General features: G+C 22.8%; 1 protein-coding gene across 1 annotated transcript in view; it reads left to right on the forward strand.

Moving 5' to 3' along the window:
- Nucleotides 1-23512, forward strand: part of LOC145833991 (DENN domain-containing protein 3-like) — a 45572-nt gene that overhangs the window by 16017 nt on the left and 6043 nt on the right. The window contains exons 14-25 of the mRNA XM_082941289.1: nt 2077-2161; nt 2233-2314; nt 4377-4555; nt 6805-6888; nt 9009-9188; nt 10403-10493; nt 12055-12206; nt 16912-17057; nt 19212-19357; nt 20831-20961; nt 22702-22794; nt 23150-23236. Coding sequence (XP_082797415.1) covers nt 2077-2161; nt 2233-2314; nt 4377-4555; nt 6805-6888; nt 9009-9188; nt 10403-10493; nt 12055-12206; nt 16912-17057; nt 19212-19357; nt 20831-20961; nt 22702-22794; nt 23150-23236 — 1456 coding nt within the window. The remainder of the gene's footprint in view (nt 1-2076; nt 2162-2232; nt 2315-4376; nt 4556-6804; nt 6889-9008; nt 9189-10402; nt 10494-12054; nt 12207-16911; nt 17058-19211; nt 19358-20830; nt 20962-22701; nt 22795-23149; nt 23237-23512) is intronic.

Below are 23512 nucleotides of genomic sequence, written 5' to 3' on the forward strand. Positions count from 1 at the left end.
AATATTAGTATGAATTCTATGTTTTTATTGTAAGTATTCTTATTTAAAGTATTCAACATATACTATTTACACAAAATAACTAAGTTAATCTGCATCGGTAGTTTTAAAGACAAAAGACTTTAGAAAAATATAATGTTTTATAACAAGACATTCAAACCTCTTACATAAAAAGTATTAATTAGCCCTGGAATTCAGACCACCATAAACAAGTTTCCGTGATAAAATCTAAACGTGGAAAAAGCAATTAAGATAAAGGAGTTCATATAATTTAATTGTTGTGGTATCTTCAACGTATATTTATTTCCTTTGCATAGTTATTAAATCGGGCATAGCATGTTCGAATATTCAATATGTGTTATCTAGAATATTTTCTAAACTCACATTTAATTCGTTTCCGATATTTTACGGAATTTGTTTGTTTTGAATTTTGATAATTTAAATACACAAACGGGTTTTGATAATATTTTTTTTTAGATAGTTGAAGTTACAAAGCACGTTTTATTTAAAATAACATGTTATTAGTGGGAAGTTTATGTGTAGTTTTTAATTATTTAATAACTGATAAATTGTTAACTACCATTGAATTTGTTTTCTGTAAATTTTAGTTAATAAATGTTTTTAACAGGTGGAAATAATGTTTTGTCAATTCATCTTTGTTTGTAAAAAAAATATAGTAAGGATGATATGAATTACAAAAATAACTTATTATCCTAGTATTAGTGTTTTATTGTTATTTTCTCCGTACTTAAAAACAGATATTCCAAAAACAAATATTATTTATTGCACCATATTAAAACACGTGCTTATTGTGAATTTTTAACATATACCTTTTAAATATGTTGTAATAATTATTTAATTATGTAAGGTAGTGGTTTGGTTTTAAAAAATTCTGAACATTTATAACATTTAGTAATATGTAATATCTAATATGTGCCTTAAAACTTTGCTAAACTAGCTGAATAAAATTCTACAACGTTAATTTAAAATTAGATGCATATTTCCAACTTCAGGCATTAAAAAGAAACAAAAAGTAAAACGTAAATTGTTTGTTAGCTTTTTTTCTATTCAATTAAAATAGTACTAAAACTAAAGTAGTTTATTATGAGTTGATTTTGAATGTTTTTATGCTGAAAAAATTGTTTTAAATTATATATTTTACTAAAAATTTTGTTGTTTTAAAAATTTGTCTAGATACAGTTCATTACATCACAAAGAACAAATTGATCAAATAAATCTTGTTATATGTCAGCTAATTTTGTTTAGAGTAAAGATTTAGAAATGTTTTTTTTGAATACCTTGTTTTTATACTATAATTTTTTCTTTCTGTGTTTTAATTGATGTGGTTAAAATTTTATTTCAAAGTTTATAAAAAAATATAGTGTATTGAGGTATTTAAATCTAATATAATTTAGTTAAATATCTAAAATATTTCTTTTTTGTATATTCGTAACTTTTTCTGTTATTTAAGCTAATTAAAAATCATGCAATTTTTTTAAAGTTATGATTTACGTAATATTTACTATTCTTAAATACATTTGTTTCAATTGTTTTCTGATACAGATTAAAACAAAAAAACAAAAAAAAGTGCAGTTTAATTAAAACTATATTTAAAGTTTTTGTTTTCATAATGAAATAGGCATGTGTCTTGGTTAAAAGACTCTTTTTAAACTAAATAAAATATTTTAATACCGCTAGTTCTAAGTTTTATGTCAAAAAATCGATTTTTAAAAATATAAGTCTATAACTATGTTTTTTGAAAATAAACTATTTTAACAAAATTAAATATGAAATGTAATAATGGGTAAGTTCTGTTTTAAATTTATTACCTAATACAAGTGTTAAAGTTTTATTGACTATTTATATAAGAGTAACCTATAAAACTTTTTTTTAATAAATTATGTATTTAATTTCTAGTAACCCAAACATACACGTTTAAAATGTTCATCAGGGAATAAATAGATATTAATTGATTAATATCTCTATATATTTAATTTTATTAAGTATCTTACAGATGACACAAGTCATGTTCAGGAAATTTATCAAATAATTTTTTTTAATTGATTATTTTATTTACAGATAACACAAACGTATATGTTCAGGAAATTCATCAGGGACCGCTTGAAGCGAACCGACGATAAATTCTCCTTACTATCCCAATCAGGTCTGAAAATTTCCAGGATTTATATAATTTATAATTAGTTAATGTCTATATCATAAATTATTTTCGATCAGGTCTGAAAATTTCCAGGAAACCTGTGAGTCTGAACCCCATGAGCCAGGTGCATCTCAGGAACAAAAACGGAAAAAATGGAAGGTAAAAAAATTAAAACAATAGTTAAAAAAAAAATTAAGGTAAAAAGATGAAATAGATGTCTAAAAAACTGTATAAGGTTTAAAAAATATTTTAGATAAGTTAAATTAAAGTTATTAATTAGTTTAGTTAGTAAAAAAATAAAATTATTGATTAAAACAAATTTTTTAAGGTAAAAAGGTGAAGAAAATATTTAGAAAGTTGTACAAGGATAAAAAAACAATTGGATGTTTTAGATAACTTAAATTGGAAATATTAATTAGTTTTATTCTTTCAACATTAGTGTGCAACAGTAGTTTTAATTAGTTATGTAAATGAGTTATATTAGCTATAAAATGTTATTTGTGAAATTAAGGTTTGTACCAGGAGTATGAATGGTATTATTGGGTTGGTTGAATCTGGTTCAACATAATCACACAAATTCAGTATTCAGTCTACCTTGATAGTCTGTTTAAAAGTAGTTAATTTTTTTTTGTTAAAATTACCCACCAAAATATGGATCGTTAAAGTTTTAGCAGATATTTCAAAAACCATTTTCTAGTCAACTTATATAAAATGCTAAAGTTTGTACTGGCAGAATTTTTGTCATCTTTAGTTTGATTTAATTATCTTACGTTTACAAACAAATCATCATAACTCGTACCAACTCGTGCGTGACAAAACCGCTCAACCGGAACTCTCTAATCTCTCGTAATCCGGCTGCGGTTTGGCGCGCTTTTTATCGCTTGTAGATTTTAATCCTTGCATGTCGTTATTTTCGATTTGTTTTGTCATTTTAATGAAAATTTCCCACAAATATAAAGTTTGTTATTCTAAATAAATGTTTGAAAATTATTGTGGTATATAAAAGATTTCTAGAAATGTATATATATTTATAGAGGAGTGGATTGTATGTTATATTTAAAAATCTTATATTGCAAGATTGTTTGAAAATTTACCTATTTTGTAGTACTAAGTTTACTAGTATAAACTAAAATTATCTCAAAACTAGACCAACGACTTTTTAACTGGTTTTTAAAACAATTATTTTAAGTATTTATAACTCAAAAAGGCTAAAGTTTATGTACAAGATTGCATCACAATTGTTGTTTTGTATTTAGTATAATATGTTTATTTCATAAGTTTATTACACGTATGTAAGTTTATTATAAAGAACTTTTACAACTAATTCTTTTGAGTACAAAATTGAACATCTTATATAAACTATCAATCATAGTTTATCAAAAGTAATATCATACACTTGTGAAAAACCTTTATAAAAATTCAAACGTTTTGATCGTTTTAAAATGGTGTGAAGGTGACGTAAATATTTTAAAATCTTTAAATAGCATTTACAAGTGTGAATTTCACTTTTCCAAACTGTGAGTATTAATAGCTTGTAAAAGATTAAAGTAAAAGGTGTGGAGTTTAAATTTTTTGTGTAAATAGTAATTTCCAGCTTATATATTTGCTATTTTTAAGTACAGAGTTTACAGAGATTTTGGTTAATCATGTTTAAAAATAGTTTTACAAACATGCCAAGAAATTTTTTTGATTTTCGAATGAATTACATAGAAAAGGAATAGTTTTTACCCTGTTGGATGCTAATTTAGGTAAATATATATGTTTTTTCAAAGCTAAATCTTTATAAACTTGCTGTTACAAATTGTATTTTCAGCATACAAATTAGAGTAAATATTATAAATAAAAACTAAATAATATAATTTAGTATTATTTATACAAACTAAGCAAATTATTTTTACCAAGACTACACTTAAACATTAGCCTACTAATAGTTCTTGGCGACAAAAATTTTCTAAGGCATTACAACTTCAGTGTTCCTGCTCATAAATCAAACAGTAAACTTAATACAAGCAGAAACATTCGAAAAACAAATGTTAGAACAAACATCAACAACAATATTTTAACTTATAAATTCTGTAATATCTAAAAGCAATATTTCAATTCCTGTACATACTTATTAGAAAATAAGCAGTTTAATCAATGAAAGCTGCAACAAGTTTTTGATGTATAACTCTTACTGCTGATAAAAACTTCAGTAAAACTTTTTAATTTATTCTTACAGAACAAAAAACAACCAAGTGAAATCGATGGTGTTTTTCGATTCTCCGACTTCAACCATAGACAGGAAAGAAATGAAACATTTGAAGAAGGCAAAAAGAAACATGAGTCTCAGTTCATCCACTGGAAGTATGCATAGAAATGTGGTGTCGAGTCCTTTCAATCCAGTGAAATTTGAACAAGGTTTTTGTTGTTTGTATATATTTATTTATATATATTGTTTATTTTGTTTTTTTTTTTCAACTGGAAGTATGCATCGAAATGTGGTGTCGAGTCCTTTCAATCCAGTGAAATTTGAACAAGGTTTTTATTATTTTTATATTTTTTAGTCATTTTATTTTAGTTTGTTAAAAATATGCATAGAAATGTGGTGTCAAGTCCTTTCAATCCAGTGAAATTTGAACAAGGTTTTTATTATTTTTAAATTTTTTAGTTATTTCATTTTAGTTTGTTAAAAATATGCATCGAAATGTGGTGTCAAGTCCTTTCAATCCAGTGAAATTTGAACAAGGTTTTTATTATTTTTATATTCTTTAGTTATTTCATTTTAGTTGATTTAATATGCATCGAAATATGGTGTCAAGTCCTTTCAATCTGGTCAAATTTGAACAAGGTTTTATTTATATGTTTATTATGTATTTTAATATAATTTATTGTAACTATGCATAGAAATATGATTTCGAGTCTATTTAAACCTGTAAAATTTGAACAGGGTTGTTATATATTTTTACAAATATATTAGTTTATTACATTTCTCAATTACTTTGTATATAAAAATAATTTTTACTTAATTTGATCAAGAAAAAACCGAGCACTGCAAGATTTTGTATGTATTTCACGCATGAATACACTTATGAGTAATTAGATACTTGTTGTATATAATTTAGTTTATATAAAACTATAGTTGTCAATATAATCTTTACGGGTTTTACAAGTTATTTATAAAGATTTATAAAAAATCTAAGCAAGTACCTAAAGTTTATTTTATTTAGATTTTTAACGATTTTGATAAATCTTTTATGAGTTAATAGCGAAACATTTTATTTATTTCAACTCTAACAACCCTTATTAATTAAGTGCGAAATACTACAAAAAGTATTTTTAATTGAAAGATTACATTAGTACGGTAATATTAAATAGTCTTTAATAAAAATACCTTTAATTAACTTTGTAATTAATAACAAAAAACTGGTTTATAAAAATGGTACAAATTAGCGTTTCAAATTTAATCTAAATAAGTTTAGTAATATTATTTTAATTACTTTTTTTTTAATAGTGTATAGTAATTTTATAATTTTAATTTTAAAATAATATTTTTGTAATGTACTCTATTAACCTTATGGTAGTTATATTACAAAAAACAAGATTTATTTTTTCCGTTATAAAAAAGTTAATTACCAAAAATAGTTTTCACCTAAGGTAATTAAATTAGTTATGGTCTCATAATTTAATTTTAAAGTAAAATTTTCTTAATCAAACCTTTTATTCTAGTAAAACAAAAAAATCCTATTAAATAAAAACAGTTTTTAAAATCTCAAACTAAGTTTCATATACTAAAAAGATAACAAAAAGTCTTTTTTTTAAACAAAGTAAAATTTAAATTGATTTTAAAGGTATTAATTTACTTAAATAGTCTTCAAAGATATTTATACAGTTTTTAAATACTCTACTAAACTTTTAAAGAATTAGTATATAAAAAACTAAGTCAATTTTTTACAACATGTAAATTCGTTTATTTTAAAAGATTGATAAAGCAACCTATTGTAAAAAATAAATTTGTCTACAACTTTTTTAAATGTAAATATGATAAGAAGTCTAAAATGTGTTTAAAGTTGTAAAATCTCATTTACATGTACTTAAATTAGTTACGGTTCAAATAAGTTTTATAAAAGTTTTCAAACATTTTTGATATGTTTTACATTAAGTTTACCTTAGTAATATTTATATTCATTTGAACAAAAAAATTGAAGTTCTATAATTTAATATACACATTAATGCATTAGAATAAGTACACATAAGTATACAAATGTGTTAATAAACTTTAATAAAATTTTTAGTTTAAGTAAAACTTACTCTATTTTTTCTTAAATGGTTATGTTTTTAAGGTAAACTTTAACAAAATTACTCAACTATGAACAATGAGTTTGTTATAAAGAAAACCGTCAATAACAAAGATAATGATCAAATTTTAATTGATTATTCACACCTTTCTAAAAATGTTTTTCAGAAATAACTCAATAATAAAACAGAAAATTTAAACGGGTAAAAGTATATTTTTGAAACACTTCTTAATAAATTTTTAAAACTTTAATCGTCAACTATAAAAAAAATTCTAATTAAAAATTAATTGTTTTTCTACAACTAGTTATAATATATATAATAAAAATGAAAACATTTTAAGTAATATTTAATTAGTTATTAAAACTTTTCAGAGTTGCCAATGGACAGATTGAAAAGTAAAAATATGCCAATTACATTGCCTATATTTCCTAAACAAGGAACTAACTTCAATGCAGGTTAGGAGTAGTTTACATATTTTTAATATTTTTGTTAAGTTTTTTTTTCAATTACATTGCCTATATTTCCTAAACAAGGAACTAACTTCAATGCAGGTTAGGAGTAGTTTACATATTTTTTAACATCTTTCTTAAGTTTTTTTTAATTACATTGCCTATATTTCCTAAACAAGGAACTAACTTCAATGCAGGTTTTATTTTTGTTTAATTGACTATTAATTAATCTAATTAAATATACTTGCCTATATTTCCAAAACAAGGAACTAACTTCAATGCAGGTTAGGAGTAGTTTACTTATTTTTAATATTTTTGTTAAGTTTTTTTTTTAATTACATTGCCTATATTTCCTAAACAAGGAACTAACTTCAATGCAGGTTTTATTTTTGTTTAATTGACTATTAATTAATCTAATTAAATATACTTGCCTATATTTCCAAAACAAGGAACTAACTTCAATGCAGGTTAGGAGTAGTTTACTTATTTTTAATATTTTTGTTAAGTTTTTTTTTTAATTACATTGCCTATATTTCCTAAACAAGGAACTAACTTCAATGCAGGTTAAAAATTGTTTTTATTAATTTAGTTGTGAACTTTATATGTTGTAAAGAGTTGACTTGTAAAAAATATAGCAGTGCAACATAAACAGTTGAAAAAAGTTTATAAGATGTGGAATTGATAAACTGTTTGACTTTTTTAACAACATTTACAGACCATTTCGAAATATGTAAAAGTATTTTATTCCATAAGCACTTTCGTTTTTTAATGGTCAAATGTAAATTTAATCAAGCTTAAACTTAAGATGTATCTTAATTTAGTCTAATTATATCCCTAAGAGGTTTATAGTTTTGACATTTGAATATAATTTCTCCAAGTGTTTTATTTCATCTACAAACCAATTTAAACGCACTCATGATTTGAAGTGAAATGAATTATCGAATTTGAAAATAATTCAATATGTGCTTTGAAAATTGTAAGTAATCTGATATTTACCTGACCTTTTCAAATCATTAGCCTACTTTTCAAATATCAAGTGTCTGTCACCTTAACTTATGCACAAATTTTAATGCAATTTTGTAAGATAATTTATAAGTAAGTATAAGTAAGTTATATAAGTAAGTACATTACTATATTTTTTAATGCTCAAACTCCAAATTTGTTTTTGTATATTAAAACAGATATATGAATATTTATATAGTTTACTTTTGAATGGTGTAATATTCAATAGTTCTGTTTAGTATATTTAGTCCAAGTCATATGTATGCTTCTGAAATTTACCTAACAAAGTTATACAATTTCAATAGCTCTATATTTTCATAAAAAACCCATACAAAATAGTTTTAAATAGCAAAAATATTCAATGAAAGGAAGTCTGTAACATTCTATTTCTTTTTAAACTGTAACAAATACAAGTTTCAATAAAGTCTTTAATGTGATAAACTTCTATATATTGAATTAAATCTTATAAATTGTTTTCAACAGTACCATTTTGTATAGCTTATTCACTTAATGAATTTAATTTTGTTCCATAAATATAAAAATACAACTGTTGAAACACTTGTTTTATATTTAAATGTAAACTATTATTGATTAGTGTAGCTAAAATTTCTTTATGAATTGTTAAGCGATAAAAAGCTATGTGAAAATATTTTTATTAAAAATACTTGGTTTTAGTTAAATTATGATTGATAGAAAATAATAATATTTCAATCACTAAAATAAGGATGTATTTAAATTCTTAAAAACTAACAGGACATATTTTTATGCTTACTTAGTTCAATGTTGATTCCAAAAAACAGTACCTTGTTATTTCAAAATTTTTTGAAATTATTTAAATTTTTAATTTAAAAAAAAAACTTCTATACCTGAAATAAGTTTATCAAATAACTTTATTCATTTTAAACTCAAAAAACTGTAAAACTAATAAAAACAATAACAATAAAACACACTCAGCTTGATTGCAAAATTTTTAATATGTGGTCTTTTTTATTTGAATAACACAGTTAGTTCATAATTTTTACTTATTTTTCAGGGAATTTTCACAATAGAATTTAAGCTGGTTAAATCTTAATTATGTAAAATAAAATTAAAGACACAATTCTATTATTTTTTATTTATTTCAGGTCATTTCTACAAGAGATGTATCGATCTAGTAACTGATCTTCTCAACAAAATATCATGCAATCAGAACCAAGTATTCAAATCCAACACCATGTTCAGCGGTAATTTTCCCGCCAAAACTTTGAACCAATCAAACAACGACTTTAGGTCGAGACAGCGGGCCGCATTGCTCGTTTGTAGAGGTTTGTTGGAAAAAAAAATAATTAAAATATAAAATTATTTACTAATTAAAACATTATAATCTCATAAAAGTATATAGCTTGTTTGTAGAGGTTTGTTTAACACTGAAAAAATATTGAAAAATTAATTATACGGAATAAGTTTGTTGATTAAAGTTTTATATACTCACAAAGTTTCTTGTATGTAAAGGTATGGAGTTTTGTAATATTTTTGTAACGGTTAAAAAAGTAATTTTAGTGTTGTATGTCTAAAATAAATAAAGTGTAATTAAACAGTTTTTTAGGGTTAATAAATAATGTTTTATATTGGTAGAATAGAAATAGTTGTTGTATAAATATTTGTTACGTTGATTTACATAGATAACTATTATAAAAAAGTTAAAATATTTACTTTTGTTTAAAAGGTTTACATAAAGTAGTTTTCAGTTATTACTGAATTCAATTATTTCTATTTCACATATAATACCTAAGTCTACACAAGTGTAAAGTTTTTATTTAAAATTTGAGTGATTATTTAGCATTTAGGTTATTTAAGTTTAAAACATGTCAGTTGAAATTACACGGCTTCAGCACAATTTTGCACTTGTTAAACTGATGAATAAATCTGTTAGCTTTACACCTAAAAGTTTACAATGACACTTTCGCAGTTTGAGCCTATTTCATTTAAAATTGGCTGAAAAAAGATTTGCAAGAGAATTGCAAACAGTTTTCGGGTTTTGACTTAATCCATTTAAATGGAAAGCTACATTTAAGATTTAAATTGCAAAATAAAGAGTTTCAATGTTTTTAAATTGTTGCTAAATTGTGCTTGAAATTTAGTATTAGTTACTTGAGCACTTTAGCTTTTTACATGTGCTATATAAAAAATATTTATATGTGTATCTTTATATACGGGAAATTAACAATTTAAAAAGTTTAAAAGCGCAATTAAAAAATTTTATTCTTTTAATTTCTACATGATCACTTGTAAATTTAAGAAAAATATAAATTGATAGTTTGTAGTTACATTTTTTACACTTTTATCTAGCATTTAAAAATAGGTTGCTGAAAAACAAAAATTAGTTACAAATTATTTTCAAAAACGCTACTAAATAGCTAATTTTAATTGTACATTTTTACAATTACCTACTATATTCCCAATAATCACAATTTGTTAATAAAATTTCAGAAATTTTATATACCAATTCCTTTAAATATACTTACTATTACTTTAACAGGTAGTTACTACATCGCAAATAATAATTACAAACTCGGTCTCCAAGATTTACACGCAACAGCTAAAGAGGACTACAGCATGTTTCCTGAAAAGTTGGTAAAACTTTTTATGTTTCCTGAAAATTAGTAAAAAATTGTTTTGTTTCCGAAAAAAATTAATAAAAATTAATATTTGTTTTAATGTTGGCTTGTTAAGGAACTTTAAATATATAATTTGTTTAATATTTTTTATGGAAGTTACTTTAAAACGTGTGTTTTTAACATGTACAAACACTGTTTAAACTTTACGTAATATTTTTGTTTGTTTTAATCCAAAGTCAACTTCAAGTGTTTTTCTAAGTGATTGAAACATCAAAGATAAAATCATCTTATCAAAACCGCTTTAATTAAACATTTGAAATTTTACAAGCTATCCAAAAGGCATTGTACAAACGTGTTTTGTTATTAAAAAAACATTAAATTGGTTGTACAAAACATAATTACAAATATAAAAATCTTTTGTATAAACCAACTTAAAATATTTTTGATTGAAAACTAAGTTTTTTAATTTTACAAGTTTTTATTGCAAAACTGTAATTAGGAAAACCTGGATCTATGAGTCAAACTTTATAAGTGTCTGATGTGCTAAAATAAGAAATAGTAGTTATCTAAACAAGATTTGAATTTTTAATTAGAATTTCAAATAAGTTTTCAATTACAAACATCTTAAACATAATTTATTTACGTAAAATGAGCAAGATAACAATTTCAATTTAACTTTATTATAAAGGTTTCTACGTCTAAATTCAATATATTTGATTTTTTGTAATTAATTATAAAAACACTAATTTTAGTCAAAAACAGTAAATGTATAATTTTTAACGTTGAAACTAAAACTTAAATGTTCAACAATAAAATCTACAAATCTTCAATGAGTCACATCACTTGTTTTACTTCAAGCTAGTATTTTATATCCTTATGACGTATCAATGTTTCTTTATTATGACGTGACAATGTTAGTACAACGCGCTTCTTATGTTGGGATTAGATACGCTTTTTGCGACTTAATCAGGTTTATCAAATGGATTTGTGTCTGAAAATGTTTCTTATTTTGTCTGAAATTGTAATAGATAAATAAATTGCTTGTTTTACAACGAAAACTGAATTATAAACTTTATAAAAGCTCAAAAGACATATAAAGACAAAAATATATAAGTTTTATGAAATTGGTTTTCAACGGTTTACCAAAATAAAAAGTTTGAGCAGAAATATTTAAAAGTAGGTTTTTGTCTGAACTTAAACTTTATTGTATATAATTTTATATGGCTACTGTTAAGAGTTAACGTGTGTAAAAAGATTTAACAAGTACTACTGTATATCCTTAAATGTTATTTAAGAGTAACCTGTAATACTTTTGTTACTTAAAGTTTTAAAAATTGTCATTGTTTATAGTTTTCAGAAATGTTGTATTTAGTTTAAAAGAAATTAATAAATATCTATTACATAGAAATGGTTTACCTTTTTATTAATTTTTCTAGTAAAATATCTAAAAGTTATTTGTCTTATTAGTATTTGATTTAAAAAGATTAAATACTTTTAGATGATGTAATTCAAAAGTATAGCTGTTTAAAAATTATTTTTTGAAACTTTTTTAACATCAATTATGACGTAACAGCTGCATCCGCAAAGTGATGACGTCACTGAGCCCGGAGGACCGGCAGCTGATGAGAAAGGAAACTTTTTACGAAAACGACCAGTTTTACGAGGAGGGGATTCCCGGAAGGAGCGAAAGCAATTACGATTGCGACTTGCCGTATCACTCAGTAGGTTGGTAAATTAAAATTAGATAAATGTATATTTTATACATATATATATTGTATATATATTGTATATTTTATTTATATTAACATGAAAGTAGTTACGACTGCGACTTGCCCTATCACTCAGTAGGTTGGTAAATTAATTATTTACTTATTATACTTAGTTAATAACTTTTTATATACAATTTAATGTTTATACGAATGCCATTTGCCTAACTTTAGTGTGGATTAGTGTGAAAAATTATTTTATAAACAATGCAGGGTCGCTAAAAAACCTGGAATCCTGAAAAAACCTGAAATTTGACAATTTAGGCAAAAAAAAACTAGCAAACCTGGAATTTGAGAAACTTTTAAAAAACATGCATTTTTGAACATAAATCAATAAAAAATTAAAAAAAAACTTAGAATATTAGACTTTTTGACATGTAAAGCAGCGAAATTCCAATTAAATACAAAAATTCTTTCTAAACATTTTTGGTATTGTTTAATTTTTTTTCATTAATACACATTTAAATTAGCTTTACATTATCTTTTCAACCTTGTTATGCTTTAATTTTTTTAAAGACCTTAAGTTTTTGTTTATACTAAAAATGGACCAAAACCTTCTTCTTAAAACCTGAAAGAAATTCATAAAACCTGGAAGAAATTTACAAAAAAATCTTTGCCAACCCTGGTATATTTGTTTAGTTTATTTATTTGTGTACTAATAAAAGTTAATGCAATTTCAATCTGCCATGTTGATAAGTAGTTTAGTAACTGTTTTTTATTACAAAGCTAAAGATAATACAATAAAAGTACTTTTATTATATTAAACATTATATCAAGTTGTAACATTATCAAGTTGTAGTAGTTTTTACAAATGTTATGGTGACTTGTTTTACATTATACAGGGTTCGTGCGCGTCAGGCTAAATCAGGCTAAGTCAGGCTAAATCAGTTTTTTTCAAAAAAGTTGAAAAACGTCAGGCTAAATCAGTTTTTTTATTTAAAAATTTCAGAATCTCAGTTTTTCTCAGTTCAAATGCTTGAACATTTTTGATTAAAAAATCTTTTTAAGATCAAATTGAGATGTGAATTTATTTCTAAAAAAGATTTAGCGATTATAGACAAAATTGGTTAGTATTTGTAAAAATAAATGCTTAAAATCTTTTGTTGAATCTCTAAAAAAATTAAGGAATCTTCATTATTTTGTTTTGAGTAGATTATATACGTCATAATTATGAAAATTCATTAAATAAATACAGTTTAAACATCACAGTTTAGTTCAACTACTTAGCTGTTTGTTTGAATTTGTTTACATCAGCTATGTTTTTAGAGCTTAGTTGGTTGAACTGTTTTAATTTCTAATTTTAAGGTTTTATACCAAATTCTTTTTAGATTAAAACTCGTAGCAGTTTATTCATATATTTTACTGTTTGTTTAAAGTTATTAGAGATATTCACAACACTAAAACTTAGCTTTAAGGTATAAGTACTAAGTTTTGTGGGAGTACAAATTTTAGGTACAACTCATATTTCTTTACAAGAACAAATATTAATAGATTTTTTATATTTAAGTGTAAGCTTTTTAAATCTGATATGACTTAAATATTTAGAGTTTAGGATTTATGATTATGTATCAATTTTAAGTAACAGTCAAAGTACTAAAATAAACATTTTTTACTTATTTTAATATTCATGTAAGCGTTTCATTTTAAATTTTAATAAAACACGACAATGCACGTCGTATTATTATAAATATTCTGGTTATAATGTTTTTACTTAGTGCTTAATTAAATTGAACAATTGTGTTTAGTAAAAATTATTTTAAAACTTATTACTGAATTTGTTGTGTTAAGGGCATAGGGGGTCAATCACCTTTTTCACAATTTAGTCTTATTTTATTGAGTTGTAACTATTCTAAGCTATAAGTTGCTTTTTGCAGATTTTTATAGCTCAAAATATTTTTGAGATAAAGCTGGTTGAAGTCAGTAACTATAATAGTAGTAATCGAGACCCCCAAATACCTAAAATGACTTTTAAAGGGTATTTTCCTTACTTTGAAAAGATGTCAGGCTAAATTGGTCTCAGTCAGGCTAAATGAAAAAAAAAATGCGCACGAACCCTGATTATACAGTCTTGCTTTTTTACTTTCTAAGTAGAAGTCAATTAAAAATTCTAAAGTAATTCATATTTTTGACTAATATTTAAACTAACAAATATTAGGACAAATGGTGTATTTATTGGTACACATAAACTGACTATTCAAGGTATACAATAGAAGATAAAATAAGAAGAATAAGCTTTTATGAATTTAAAATACAAAACTTTTCGGTTAAAGTTTATTTTAACGTTTTTTATTTAAAAAGTTTGTTTAAGGGATTAAACAAATACCTCGAACGCAAGTTGATTTTAAATAGGGGTAATTGATCGAATAATTTAATTAAGTTGTTAAATGTTTTTTCAAGCAAAACTACAAAATGATTTGGTGAATGAGATTAATTAAATAGAATTAAGATAAATTGTTACTTCTTTATGTTTTATATTTTGATTAAATATAACTTCCAATTCTATTAAAAACCAGTAAATGTTTTTTTATTGTAAATTTATACTTTTTGGCTAATACTTTGAACTTAATTTTACAATATTTTTTTAGAAAAAAATAAATAAAACTAAAAATTAAAGATCAACAATATTTTAGTTTACTGATATATAGACATTTTACTAATCTGATTAAAAAAAGCTTACCGAAACCTATATTTCAAAGAAATATAATACCCTATATATCAAAAAGGATTACAGTGTCTGCAAGTTTCCCTGTAAAATAATCCAACCGGAATTAAAATGCCGCCATTGAAGTTTTATGGAATTAACTGATTGTTAAATTTTTTGGAAAAATCACATTAAAAGTGTTTGGTTTTATCTAATAAACCTAAATTATTCAAAAGCTAAGATGAAAAATGAGTAAAAGTTTTAAATTAAAAAAAAAAAAATAGTTGTTAACCTGTACTTTTTAATTATTAAATGCCACAAAGGTTGAAATAAATCAAAATAAATAAACTAAAAACTTGTTGTTAAAACAACACTTTAAACCATTTACAAACTTGAGATTTAATCAGCTAAGCCTAAGGGTGAATTTAAATTTGTTGTTTTGCTTTAAAAACAACTTTTTTTAAATGTTACTTTAACTTTTGTTTTGTACATACAAAGTCAAGCCTAAAAGTTAAATAAAGAATCAACTTGTTTGCATAAAAGCTAAAGTTATGTTTTTAAAACCATACTTTGAAACATTTTGACCCTAAAATATGTTTTTTTTCCTTAAACTATTAAACATTTAAACACAAATTTAAAATAGTGTTATCTGAAATGTTTTTATTATCACTACAAACGAACCCTTATCTTTTATAATATTTGTAAATATACATATATTTTTCAATTAAGCACAGTTAAATAATCGTATTAATTTTTTCTAATAATCTTAGTTTGTAAGTTCAAGCTAGGTGTTAGTTACCCTTAATCTACATTTTTTAAACTTTTGATTTATTATGTTGCTTTGCTAGCTCTTCAGTCTTATCAAAAATAAGAATAAAATATTATACAGTTTATTTTCGTAAGAATGTAATGTTTTGTGATATATTTAAAACTCTAGAATTTTGTTACTAAAAAGGTTTGCTAATATTGTTGTTTACAAATTGTCTTGTTTTGTTTTAAATACAAACATAGTTGATTGTTTTGAATACAGTATGTATAACAATGAAAAAATATACTGCTTAAGTTGCCATAATGATTTATTTCTATGAATTATATTTTTGATAGTTCATTTTAAAAGGTCTAGTAGTTCAACAATCTTTTTTCGAGTTGTTAAAGTTTTATATCTGAAATTTTAAAATGAAAAAATAAATAAATATGTCTTTTTTTTATTTATGCATCAATAAAAACGATCAATTTAATTTGAAAAACTAAGTAACGTCATTTACAATAACAATAAAAGCGTAGAAATTAAATTGAGTAAGCACTAATAAATAGATTTAACACCACCTCACAAATTTGCAGTAATTTCAGCATTATATATTTTCACTATACGGAACTGATTTTTGATAATTTAAGTTCGGAAACATCTAATTTTCAGACTGCATTATTTGTCACACATTAATTTTAAATGACCTATTTTTAGTTTGAATTATCTTTTTGAACTTACGAGGCGTTAAAATTTTATTGCTTTTTAAAGATGTGCTAGCTTTTATTAATAGTGTTTAGATTTTATCACAATCTTTTAAAATAAGTAATTTTACTTTTGTTTATTAAAAAGCTATCGTAAATTAGTTCGTTCCAAAATTTGAGATTTTAAAAGTGAATAAATTAAAGTATTTAAAAAATATGATAAATTGCTTGCTTATAAGTGTTATCAACTTTTCAACATTTAAAATAAATAATTATTAAAATTAGGCTGATAAATCTATAGTTGTGATGCATTCAGACTTTTTTAAACTTATAAAATTTATTTTAACTTTAATTACTTTTATATAAAATTTATAACTAAGTATTAATACTTTTGAGAACTTTCGTGAATTAAGACTAAAAATATTGTTCACTTAACAAATTAATTATCCAGTAAACGAAATCAAAGTGCTTCAGCTGTTAAAAAAATCTAAAATACTATGTTTTTAAGTTATAAAAAATATAAGTATTCTGTACACATTTTTGAAAATTAATTTTATAATTGCTTTTTTTTCAGACAAAGCACAATTTTCGAAATTGCTAGAGAAATCAGATATTACGTCAGACGGTGAAGTTATTGATATTTTGTTCGGAATTTTATCTAATAATTCAAATAAAGTCGATCCAGAATCATTTGCAAGTTTCTATCAGACGTGGAAACAAGTTAGTATTTATATTTTTTTATGTTTATTATATTTTTTCATAAAAGTTTTTTTTCATTAAAAGTTTGTTTTACTATTTAAAATGTACAGTGTTGTTCTACTTAAAGTTAAATATCCAAAGTATTAAAAAACTAAACTTTTTAAATACCTTTTATTTTTTGATATCACACCTAAATACTTTAAATATGATTTACAGCTTAGATCACCTATTAAGCTAATTTAAAATTAATCTAACTATTTAAATCATTTAATGTTCATACATATTAGTTCTATGAACGTCAAAACAAATGTTGCAATTATTAAGGAAATACCTAATTAGTTACTCCTATATTTTATTACCTAAACTTCCTTTTTAATGCTTTAATTCTTTTGTTCATAAATATAGGAAAGTATATCATTAGTATTTGATAGTTTAAGTAACAAAATAGTTGTTGTTTGTAATTTTATAACTATTTAAAATTTATATTTAATCCAAAAAAAAATTTCAGAGTTGAAACTTGAATTTAAGTTATACATACTGACAATAAAAGTAAAAATAATTTATAAAATATTATATTATTTTTTGTAACAAAGTACTAAAACTTTATTTTTTATACTTAAAACTTTATCATTAGTTATATTGCCATTAAAGTTAAAGTTAGCTGTTATATTTTAAATTTTATTCCCAATTGGGTAACAAAAACTTTTACTTTGGTTCAAAGTATGTTATTTTTAAAATTCAAAAAAATAAGTTATGAATTAATGTTTGAACTTATATTATTTTAAAATGACAATGTTTAAAAAGTTTAAAAAAAGAAAGTACTTAAAATTGCAGCTATATAGATTTTATAACATGTTTAACAGGATGTGGTTTCCATTAACAATAAATATTTTTACTTTTTATTTATTTTTTCAGTCTAAGTTGTTAGGTTTTGTAATTATAAAGTTTTTAAAGATTAATAATTAAAGAAATTTAATATGAATTAAAGAAAAGATAATTAACTAATCGCACCTTATTTTAACTGGCTTTAATATTTATAAATTTAATTATATGTTTCTCTTAGTGTTAATTGTATTTCTTAAAGTGTCTTTTGCAAAGTAATAAAAAACTGTTGAAAGCAGAAATTTTTCTCGATTCTATTATTAATTAAGTTGTCTCTTGAAGTTTTAAACAATAGTTATTTGTAAAACGACTTTTAAATGGGTGCAAACTAATTAAAAACAACAAAAAATTAGTTTTTTTATATTTTGAATATTTTAATATGATTTTAAATTTGGTTTTAGCTTTTTCGCTTTTTTATTTTAAATGCTTCAAAAGTGTAATATTAGCTTATAAGGATCTATAGTTATACTTAAAAACTTACCATAAGTCATTTGGGTTTTTTAAGAGCAAAACTTAATTGTGTAACTTTTGAATAAAATTTAAATGTTTTTTAGATTACTTTTCTAAAAATAATGAGAATATTGAAAGTATGTAAGGCTTTAAAAATGTGAAAACTATTTAGGAAGTGCTTAATAGCTGTTTCCAGTATATCATGTACTTAATTAATTGTTTCCAGTTTAAGTTATTTGTAATATTTCGTAATCCTATCTATCTAAGTTAATCCGTTAGGGCTACTGTCAGTTTTGAACGACTAGACTTTAATAAAGCGATAAATATTAGTTTTTGCAAAAGGTTTTTTTTGTTTGTTGTTTTTATTTTCTAGAAATGTAAGCTTTTAATAAATGTTTTTTTAACTTAAGTTTTTACTTTATATTTCAAAATTAAAGTATTAAAATCTAATAATCTTTATTTAAAAAAAAGGTTTAAAAAAAACATTTCGGTAATAGTTTATTTTTGGTGTAAATCTTTGTTGATAATCATTCAATTATTCATATTATATTTTACTTTTTCTCCATTTCTATTTTATACTCAGGTATTTTTATAGCAGTAACTTGTAGTTAACGACAATTTTTTTTGATTAGTGTGCACTTAATCCAAACAGGTATTGTTTTTAAAATTATAACTTTATAAAAATTTACAATTATTAACACCTAAAATAAAATAATCAAATATAACAACTGGTTATTATTATAACAACTAAGTATAAAAAGCGCGAATTGGATAGTAGAAGTAAAACTTAGTAATAAGTTAGTTTAAATAAAACCAAATAATTAATTATGTATTAATTTACAGTGTAGAAATGAATGCGAAATGGCCAGTAGAAGTATAAATTATGCTAATTTGAGGGGTGTATTGCAATACAACGAAGTTATATTGAAAATATCACCTGTAGTCTGGAGTAATAAGTCTAATGGAAGGCTTGCTATCACTAATAGAAAGTTTGTTTATTATGTTTTACATAAAATGAATTGTAATTAAACAAAAGTATATGAAGTAAAAAACTGCTTTTACTAGTTGAATTTAGGCTGTTTAATTTTTATTAAAAACTATGTATATTATTAATCATATTTAAATTGATTTATGAGTTATGCTTAAACTAATTATGTAGTTGTTTGATTTTAAACCAAATTTTAAAGAAGTTTAACTTTGTTCCCAAGCTTCGTTAAGAAAAACTCTTGGTAATAGTTAACAAGCAATGTTAAATAACTATTATTTTGTATGTAAATAATAATATACTTTAAATAAATTTCATATGAAAATTAATTTATGCAGCGTGAATTACTTAGTGACGTAAAAACATAAAATATTGTAAAACTCACACGTTTTATAATTTATACCTTTTTAAACACTTTGTTTTAGCCTCAGTACTTTGTTAGATATAAGTTTACTTATTCATTTTTTCCACTGCTTAGATAGCAGTTAATAAACGTATTATATTTTATAAAAAGATTGGTTTAAACTGTCTTATTTCATCAGTAAAATGTTAGTTGTTAACACATTATTACGATTAATGCCATAATAAATAAGGAAAGTTTTACACAAGCTGGAGTTTTCAAATATAATTCTTTAAGTTAGTTTTCACTTATGAAGTAAAAAACTATACAAACAAGATTTTTTACTAAGTTTTTAACGCTTTTTAGTTTTAAAATTGTGAGCTATTTTGAAACTAGAGCTTAAGCATATGCTTTTAATTAAGTAAATATAGAGTTGAAAACCGGAAATCCTGAAAAGACTAGAAATTTGAGAAATTTAAATAAAGAATAACCTGGAATTTTGAAAACAAGTTACTAAAAAAACTGGAATTTTAAACTATTTTTACTTATCAAGTAAAAAAATTTCGGTTAGATACAAAAAACCTATCATACTTAAAATATGTTTGTATCTTTAAAGTTTTCTGTATCTTATTTTTTCATTAAAAAAAACATTTAAAGTAGCTTCAAAGTATATTTTTAATGTCGTAATATTATTTAAGACTGTTTTTTTAAACTTTAGTTTAGTTTTATACTTAAAATAGACCAACAAAGTTTTTTAAAAGCTTGTTTTTTTAAAACCTCGAAGAAATTTATAAAGCCTGGATAAAATTGAAAAGAAAACATTTGGCAACCCAGTATATAAAAATTTAAAACACGGTATAAAAAAACTCTAAATGGATCTAAATAACTGTCTACAAGTTTATTGAACTCAAACTAAAACCGCTCAAAAAGTCTGACTAAAGACCTGGTGTACAAATAGATCTTTCGGTCATCTAGTTATACACCGCATGCTGAATTTTTAAAAATTAGCTAAAAAATAATTAAATAATGAAAATTTTGACTTTAATGTAAGAAATGAATGTAAATGTTTGAAATTTTATTTTTATTTTTATTTATGTAAGCGTGTACTAAATGTTTATATATTTTTATTTTTTTCAGGTTAATATTTTTTACCGATGGTTATTCAGAATGCAAAGTTATGATAAGGTTTGCCAATATTCGTGAACTTAAAATTGGAAAACACAAAAATTTATTTAGAACTAAATCAACTCTAGTTGTAAAACATAATGGTAAGATTTTTTATGAATTTACTCAAAGGTATTTTTAACAAATTTAACAAATATTTATTCAGAACTATATTAGTTGTTAAGAATTATGGTAAGATTGTTAGATAAAAACTTTCTTAAATTATTTGTACAAGTATTTAAAAAAATTATTAAGAAGGAAACCAGAATTGTAAACGATAATGGTAAAAATAAGAAATAATTAATTTGTTTAATAGTCAAATATATTTAAAAACATACTATTACAGTTTAACGTAAGTTATAAGTTGTTAACATTAGTATTGTAATATTCATTTTAGAATTTAAATAATGTTTTACATAAAAGTCTGTATATAAAAAATGCAATGAACTATGAGTTTGTAATATGGATTTAACATACTTTTGTTTTCCAATGTTTAATAAAATAATCAACTAAAAAATGAATAAGTTTCATGGGTTTGTGAATAAGAAAGTTATTTTGTAATATATTTTTTTATTTCTTGATAAAGATTAACAGTTGCATAATGTTTTTGGTACGATATTAATTTAGAATTAGAAGTTTTATACCAATGCTTTACAGTTGAAATGTTAGATATACTTTTTAATTGATTTGAAATTTAAACTCAGACATATGTAATTGATTGAGAACTTTATATTAATTATGAAGCATTGGAAATTTTCGAATTAGCTTTTTATGTTATGATATTATTACTATCAGTAAACTTTTTTTTGATTTATTTAAATTAGTTTATAACAAAAGTAAAATTGATTTAGCGCTAAACATACGTAAATAAGTTGGTAAAAATTTTAAAGAATTTATCGAGAAGTTAAGTTTTATTATTACAACATAAAACGTTCACCAAACTTGAAATATTGTTTAAAGTTTATTTTAAGATTTATACTATAAATAAAAAGATAGATTACTCAAATGAATAAAAAAGATAAATTAATGATTGTTAAAAATAACTTTTAACTATCATATATTTCCTTAAAAATTGGGTGTTTTACAATTTGTGTAATAAATTATTAAACTTTAAAATAATGAACGACTATGTAGTGTTTATTATATCAGCGTGTATTAATTTATTTATTCATGTGTCGTAAAATAAAAATGTTTGAAATATTTTTTAAATATGATGTTATTCTACTTTGGATCACCAGATTAAAATGTATTGATAAAAACGTTTTATATCTACTCTATAACTTGAACAGAGTTTTTTAAACTTTAAAAGCAGTAATTTGTATATCTGTTTTATTTTGAACTACAAATTAATAATATTGATTTCGGAAAAGTATCTTAAATATAGTACTCTATATTTTTTGCTCATTTGTTTCACTTTTTGTTTGTTCTAAAAAAACGCTATTTGCCAAAAAAGGATTTGGAGAAAAGTTTAAAAAACTGATTTTATTAGTTTTGTTTCTTGATATTTATTTGACATAAAAAAAACCTTAAGTGGATATAGCAAATAAGGCAAAAAATATTATCAGTTGTTTATTTATGAAAATTATTTTATATAATTTAAAACCTTTATTATTAAATTTGGATTAGAAAATAAGTTTTTATTTTTTTTTTTTAATAATTTAATATTATTTTGCTTACTTAACAGAACACTCATCATTAAAAGTTGGTCTGGGAAATTAATCTGAAATTTTATTTATTTTATTTATATTTATTATATTTTTACAGAACACTCATCATTTAAAATTGGTTTGGAAAATGAATGTGAGATTTTATTTGTTTTAAGTTAATATTTTTAAAAATTACAGAGCATTCTTCATTAAAAGTGGGTTTGGGAAATGAATCTGAGATTTGGTTGGATCTCGTTCAAGAACTGAGAGTCGGAAGAATGCTGTCCAGAGGTTTTTTATTTTAAAATGTATAAATAATTTTATATTCCTATTTGTTACATATTTAAGAATTGGCAGGGATTGTCCTGCCATGTAATTGGTATTTAATATTATTTTGCAACTTTTGTAGTTTTAATATTTAAAATACATTTTTTCATATACTATTATTTTGAGTTGTAACTTTTTTTAATATATGTACAAACATGAAACAACAAAAGACATTAGTATCAGTGTAATGACTTTTTATAAGTTTAAACTGTTATTTACACAAAGCATAAAGTTCTAAATTTTAATGACAAAATATTTTCAATAGGTAAACTTTAGGTTTTATATTATTTATTTGTTATTAAAACTTATAATGTTTCAGATTGGAAAGATCATTCAATGTCTTATGTGAGTGCCTCTCAACACGTTATTGTGGCTGATACATTATTCCAAATTGTTAAAGATGAAGGTTATTTAACTTTTATTAATTTTAATTAACATGTGATTGTAGCTGATACATTATTTCAAATCGTTAAGGATGAAAGTTAATTAATAGTTTTTATTAATTTTAATTAACATGTGATTGTAGCTGATACATTATTCCAAATTGTTAAAGATGAAGGTTAAATAATAGTTTTCATTTTATTTTTAATTAACATGTGATTGTAGCTGATACATTATTCCAAATTGTTAAAGATGAAGGTTAAATATTATTTTAAATTTATTAGTATAGTAAGTATGTAGT

Source organism: Thalia democratica, chromosome 4, assembly GCF_965202585.1.
Source record: "Thalia democratica chromosome 4, ktThaDemo2.hap1.1, whole genome shotgun sequence".
Classification (NCBI taxonomy): domain Eukaryota; kingdom Metazoa; phylum Chordata; class Thaliacea; order Salpida; family Salpidae; genus Thalia; species Thalia democratica.